At 41.1% G+C, this 7400-nt stretch overlaps 1 protein-coding gene across 1 annotated transcript in view; it reads left to right on the top strand.

The window, feature by feature from the left end:
• Positions 1–343: 343 nt before the first annotated feature.
• Positions 344–7400, top strand: part of LOC108801115 (1-acyl-sn-glycerol-3-phosphate acyltransferase epsilon-like) — a gene marked incomplete at its 5' end in the record, with an annotated part of 19427 nt that continues 12370 nt past the window's right edge. The window contains one exon of the mRNA XM_018573068.1: positions 344–505. Within this exon, the coding sequence (XP_018428570.1) occupies positions 344–505 (162 nt within the window). The remainder of the gene's footprint in view (positions 506–7400) is intronic.

Here is a 7400-nt window from a genome sequence, read left to right as displayed (position 1 = left end):
GCTCATCTACGACATGTATTATCCTGGAAACATTGTGTGCCTATTTTGTCTTAATTTGTTTTATGTATATCTATTTGTCTTCATTTGATTTTTTTTATTACTGCATTTCAATATTAATATGAAGTTAATACAGAGTTTGGTATGGTATTATATGGAGTATGGCATTAGGCAGACCTATTTTTTAAAGTAACTCTCATACATGCATCTTGTATTTTCTTATCCTGGAGTCGGAAGTGAAAGATAAATACACACTATGATGCATACACACAGTTATGTGAAGATCATGCATAGTTTAATATAAAGGTAATGTTTAAACATTTCAAAACGACATTTTCTACAATAGGTTTGCCCGTCTTGAAGCATGTGCTGACACCGCGTGTGAAGGCCACTCATCTAGCAATTGACACCATGCAGGACTACCTGGATGCCGTTTATGATGTTACTGTTGCATATGAAGCAACTACCACGCCAAGCGGACAACGAAAAGAAGCGCCATCGATGACCGGTAAGGCTGCTAACTGTTGTCTGTATACCAGAATTTTTGCATTCACTTTGTACATATTTACTCTAACCTTGCCATGTTTGGTATACAGATATTCTATAACATACATACAACCTTAAGGTGGCCATACACTTTACAACCATCGCAAGACCTTAGTCTTGCGATGGTTGTAAAGTAATTAAAAAACGTACGATCTGCCCATCCTGGACAGGCAGATCGTACTTGCGATCATCGCAAGGCCGCCCCCCTGAGGGACGGGCTTGCGATGACTGCAATGCTGAACGGGCAGTGTGCGCGTGCGCACACCAGCCCGTTCGGCATTTGTCTCCCCAGCACCGTGCAGTGTATGGGCACCTTTTAGAGTGGGCTTAACCATTTTGCCTGCAGTTCCTTCAAAAAAAAGTATACTTCCCGGGCTTAGGCACTTCTGCGTCTGGTAAATTAGTCCTGTGAAAAGATCAGCTGCACGGAGAACACAGACTGTACTGATTACTAGTCCTTTGCCTTTTTTCAGGGACATCATCCACACTTTAGGTGCTCCCTAGAGTAGTAACTCCACTTTAACCACTTGCTGACCGGGGTATTAAACCCCCTTCCTGTCCTGGCCACTTTTCAGTATTCAGCGCTGCAGTACTTTTACATTTATTCAGTCATGCAGCGCTGTACTGAAATTTTTTTTTTTTTTTACTGAAACCATTTTTTAGGGACAGATCGAGTTTTCTTTTGGTGGTATTTAATCACCACTGGGGTTTTTATTTTTTTTAACTATATAATGAAAAAAGAACGAAAAAACAAACACTGTTTTCCCTACGTTGTCTTATCAGCACCCCCCAAATTTTTGGTAAAATATAAAATACGAGTTCATGTTGGATAACTCGTATGTCAAGCTTTAAAATTGCATGTGCCCGCGAAAAAACTACCATGCCTAAAATTGTCCATAGGCAACGCTTTAAAAACTTTTACCGACCATCAATTTAGTGTTATCAGTGATTCATGCCCCTAAAATTATTGCTCGCACTCTGACATTTGCGGCGATATGTAACATGTGTGGCGTAATGGTTGTTTTTGCACATAGGCGCACCCAAAGCGTATTTATGTTTATAAGTGCGTGCATGTGGAGAGTGGGGGACTTAAAACTTTATTGAGTTTTTTTTTTTTAATTGATTTTTTTTTTATGTGGGACTTTAATTTTTTTAACTTAACTTGATAACAAACCCCCTATGTTATAGCCAATATACACTGACAGGTCCTCTTTATGGAGACATCAGGGGTCTCTAAGACCCCTAATGTCACCTGGGGACCCCCAAAGAAGCTGATGAAGCAGAGATCTGCAAAATCTACAAGCGATCGGCAGGCTGTAGAGCCAGCTGAACGCTTGTATATAACAGCCGGTAACGGTAGGGTAGGGGGCACGCGCAACAAGGAAGTAAATCACGTATTACAATGGGCGGACGACAAGGGGTTAAAAATCTAAAATGAAAGAATCTAAAAAAAGTGAATATAACATATATAAATATTGCACAAGCCATTTTGTAATTTCATGTTATTAAAATGACTTTTCCATTTAAAACTGTAGTTGCTGTAATGTTCTCAATCTGTTAAAAATTCAACGCAATATGGTGACCTGAAGGCGTCCCATACACAGTTCGTGTACTCCCCGAGAAATGTCACCTCCTGCTTTTGTGATTGGCTGACTAGTTTTCCACAGAAGTCTGCACTAAGACACAAATGCAGTATTTGGCATTCCCTGCAATAGTAATTTCATTTTTGGTGAAATACTCCCTGAGGGTTAATCACTACTGAAAGGATGCACCTTTCCCTATTAGAACAAAGGAAGCCCACCAACTGGAACCCAGACCCTCCCGTTCAGGAATCATTTTGGAAAGGACACACTTCTATTTTTTCATCACAGAATACAGTAGAATCGGCAACAAAGTTTGTTAATATCCTTCCATGTACATAGATCACAGAGAGGATTGATTGATTTATTTTTTCTCAACAAAAGTGGAATTACTTTTTAAGACCCCATCCAAACCAGGGCGACAGCATCTCAACGTGCTTTGCGCGTGCTTTTTTTTTTTTAGCACGTTTCAGCGAGTTTTACAGTCAGTTTCTGTTCATATGTAATGGCTTTTTATGGTGCGTTTTCAGCTCGTTTTCAGTTGTCCAATGCAAAGCAGTCTCCGCTGCAAAAACGCGCTAAAACACACAATGATCGCGCATTTCCATTGAAGTCTATGAAGCAAAATGAGCTGATAAGTGCCACAAAAGGTCCCCATGGGAATACATAGGATTTAAATTTTCATGCGTTTCAGTGCAGAAACGCGCGTTGAAACGCCCTGATGTGAATGGGGCCTTAGTTGTGTATAGTTGCTTGAATGTTGCAGTAAATGTGCGCATCAAATGATCATTGTGTGTAAGGTGATGCAAGCCAGGTGTAGATATTGATCCTCAAAGATTGAGATTATCTGTTCCTTTTTTTTTTTCTTTCTGGAAGTTATATTTACAGTTGTTACCAAGGAGCTCAGGTGTGACAAACATTATAATCAAGATCGTATTTACAAAATCAATATTTGAACTAATTTTGGCTGTTGACACATTCAAGCTGTGCAAATTAAGCTTCTTGTCAAATGGCAAAAGAATGAAATCATGTTATTAATCCATAATAAAAGTTTTACATTGTGTTTCCAAAATATTTGATATGCTTGTCAGTAAATCATATTAAAACTGTAAACTCATCTAGGATGCATTTTTCACAAAATAGAAATACCATAGCACAAACATGCTTATACCCTTTTAACCCCTTCATGACTGAGGCCTTTTTTTCATTTTTTGCACCCATGTTATATTCCACATTTTAGGCCTGAAAATTACTTAACCCCCAAACATTATATATTTTCTGAAAGCCCTATAGAATAAAATGGTGACATTTGCAAATTTTTATGTTGAACGATGTTAGTGCAACTCCTTATCAAACCCCAGAATTTAGTGAAAAATGTACTTGCATGCCCCAAAGCACAATAAAATACAATTTTTTTTTAAATATAAAAGATGGTTACAACGAGTAAATAGATACCCAACATGTCCAGGTTATAAATGGTGTGCGTCCGTGAAACGGTGACAAACTTCAGTACCCCAAAAAGTCCATAGAGGCTCACTTTATTTATTTTATGTAATGTTAATTTTAAAAACTGTTTTGTTTTTTTTTAAACTTTAATTGCTATCACATAGGGGGGATTACAAGCCCCCCATGTGATAGCAGATGGTGGTGACAGGTACTCTTTAAGGTGATGCTGGGGGTCCAAAAGACCCCCAGTGTCACCTTTACACTCCTAATAAGCTTATAGCTGGGCTTCAGGAGCCCAGCACTGACAGCTATGGGACTAGAAAGGAGAGGTAATCTGCATCACTCCCTGTCCCATAGAACGGGGAGTGGATGGACGAACAGAGGTTCGTCCATCTCCTCCCGCCGACACCAGAGAAGCCGGCCCCGTAGGAGCGGCAACGGAGCCCAAGAAGCATGGCGGGGTGTTGGGGGGGAGACCCCTTCACCGGGCCGTAGAAGCGATCTGGCCACAGCTGAGTCACCGGAATTAATGAAGCTCTCTGACACAGACTAACATACAGTCGTCCGCAAATACTTTATTTTTTCTATTTGGAGATGTGGCTATTCTGCATCTTATAGCTTTTCACTTTTGCAGTTCTTACAGTCTATAACATATACTGTAATACAGTAATACTGTATACAGTAATACCTCGGTTTGCGAACAGAAAGTTCAGGAAAATTTTGCTTGTGTTCACGAACTCCAAATTGGGTGACGAACACGACCGCGGCCATCTTCCCCACAGACAGACCTTTGAACACTTGCTGGGCCGCTTTTTTGTGTGCTTTTTAGCACTTAGTATATTTGATTCGTTTCGCGACCAGAATCGTGGAACAAATTAAGTTTGTGAACCGAGGTACTACTGTACTTTATTATTATTTAGGGATTTAGATTGGTAGAAGATTTGGATACATGTATATTCATAATGAAGAAAGGAGGAGACTTTGCATTGCATTTTACTGTTTATTTTACCATAATTTACACATCTCCAGATATTTCCCACAAAATATAATCAAAGACTTGCTAGTGGGATATCGCATAAAAATTAGGTTTTATTTAAGTAAGATAGTTGAATTGTAAAATTTAAAGTAAAGGTTTATGTTTAAATTTTAGGACACTTTTTGTCAGTTGATCATGACATGGGGCTTGCAGTTTTTATTACTGGGATTTCAAATTTTCTTGGACTTCAGCTTTAACTCTGCAAGCAGTTCTATGACAATTTAGATTATGCCGCTGGGTCTTCTGCAGCACTGATTTATGGCAGTACATGAAAATCCCTATTTATGTTCTTTAACATAAGCTTTTTTACAGAAAACTTCTGCTTTGGATAATCGGTTGTAAATCCTTTGCTGAAATTGTATAAATATGGCTGCTTCTAAACAAGTCGCATCACCGTTTGTTCCAGTGCCAAAAAATTTCTAGGACAAGCGGTTCACAGCATGAATTTAATTTTCCAGTGAATTATTAGCACTATTAAACTGCCATATAAAAGTATTGTCTCTTAACTGTATTCGGATTCTTTTTCTGTCCAAAAAATGCCTGGATGACGTTTTCATTGCCAATATGTCCAGTAGTTTGAGTTTAGGCTTAAAGTTTATTGATGTGTTGAAAAGTATTTGATATTTTGAAAAATGTTATATGCAAGGAAGGTCTTAAATTCTTTTTGTTGTGGTAGATGTTCCTAGAAATAAAAGGATTTGAATTAAATGTAATAACTACATTATGTTGTAGCAGTGCCATTATTTTGGGGTGGGCTGCTGTTAATTGTAGGTGCCCTTTCCATGTTGTGGTCCCGGTCTCCCTTTTTTTTTTAATCCTTTTTTCACTAGAAGACTTAAGTCAAAAAGAGAATGGCAGTCTGAGTTCCAAGGAATAAGGGCTAGTTCACGCCAGCCTCTGTGCGTTCTGGCCGGCCCACTTTGTTTTGGGGCGAGAGAGGGCGTGGTGGTGCATTGAACTCAATGGCACCACAGCCAAGCCCTCCGGCTGCAATGCGATCGGCCGCACAGGAACGTGTAGCACATCAATGCCTGCATTCCGGTCCGGTGCAGTCAGAAAAAATAGTACATGCACTGAGGCTGGTGTGAACTAGCCTCTTAAAAGAGAACTATGGGGTAAAGTACAGCAGCGCTGAATACTGAAAAATGGCCTGGGCAGGAAGGGGGTTTAACCCTTTCGCTGCCAAGCCCTCCGGAATGGTCATCGGCGGCTTGTGAGCCGCTGATGACAGCTATTAATTTAAAGGGGACAGTCTGCTGAACAGTTCTACTATAAGCTGATGGTCGCTAAAGCGACCATCAGCTTATAGTAGAACTGTAAATGCCAGGTCCGTACGACGTACTGAGCTGGCCAGCTGGAAGCACTTTTGTAGCTCCGTACGACGTACGTCCTTGGCAGCGAAAGGGTTAATACCCCGGTCAGCAAGTGGTTAACACTTCTAGATGTTCCCTATAACAAAGCAAATCTTCAGGTTTTAGGTCCACCTTAAAGCTGACCTACAGGTGAATATCAAATACCACCATTGAATCCAGTAATTTACAGTATAAGTGCCCGCACATGTTCTTATATTGGCAGAGGAGCAGCACTTTGAAACAGGAAGGCTGTACTGTATTACACAATGTTGTCAGTCTGAAAATTGGAACTTGCAAGTAAGAAGAGAGAGCCAAGTGATGATTGTTATAATATAGTGGTAATTCTTTCTCCAATCAATAAAGCCTGTCAGCAAATTTTTTTTTTTTTTTAAACTTTTATTTTAACGGCGTGCACACGATTATACTTGAAGTCCGGGCAAACAACTAAATACACAAATTAATTTCTTATATGTGTTGAACCTGCCAATGGATTTGTGTTCATAAATTTGAGCAACCCGCAACCTCCAGTGTTCCTCTTTTTTTTTCCTCCTCCTACTGCTGATGGAGGCGGGTTGTGGCTTACCTGGCTGAGGTAAATGTCCTCTGGCCGTCCATCCTAGGTATGGGTGTAGTCCCCTTGTTTGATCAAATGATCATGATGGGAGAGCCTCGCTGCTGGAATCCGAGGTTGTCATTTTTAATCCAGTAAAGATGGAGTATGAGAGGCGGTTGGCGTGTCCCCTGGTACCGGCGGGGTTTCGCAGCTGACCGGCTGCCCTGTTTAAAGGTACAGTGTAACCTACTTATATGTTGTGAGGACGGTTACTGTATTACTGATTTGTCTTACTGTTTCTGTATAGTATGCCTTCTGATCTGCCAACCCTTCCTAAAGACCAGTACATGCAAAGAAGTTAAGCAACCTCCTGCGATATGTTTTTTCTTCCTGTGCCACTTGCCTCTGGTAACCATGATTTTTTTTATTTATTTTTTTCCCAGCCCATCTAGGTCAGGCACTTTATTCTCCAGATCCCAGCCTGGCAATCCAGGGACAGAGGTACCTCCACTAGCCGTTCCCAGGCATATCGGGGACAAGCCACGGTCCAGGGAACACCCACGTTCCTCTACTAGTCATCCTTCTAGAGGCGGACATCTGGAGTCAGATCTATGCTGGACCTGCCAGAGTGTGGCCCTACCGGGTAAAACGGCGTGTGCCGTCTGACGGCTTTGTTTCTCTGAAGCTACCAGAGAAAGGGAAGGTGAAAATTTACGAATGATCTCCTTTTATGAAGCAAGCCTTCCAAGAATCCTTACAGGACTTTGCCTTTACGTCCCGGCCGGCTGATCGCCAGGGGGCTGTTGCGGCAGGAGCCACCGCCAGGCCTAACACGCTCCACTCCTCCCCCAGGGCACCAGATGATCCGGGTGCTTCTGCTTCTGAACCCT

The sequence above is a fragment of the Nanorana parkeri genome, unplaced genomic scaffold (genome assembly GCF_000935625.1).
Source record: "Nanorana parkeri isolate BGI_ZX_2015 unplaced genomic scaffold, ASM93562v1 scaffold2226, whole genome shotgun sequence".
Classification (NCBI taxonomy): Eukaryota; Metazoa; Chordata; class Amphibia; order Anura; family Dicroglossidae; genus Nanorana; species Nanorana parkeri.
This window is presented reverse-complemented; position numbering and strand designations above follow the sequence as displayed.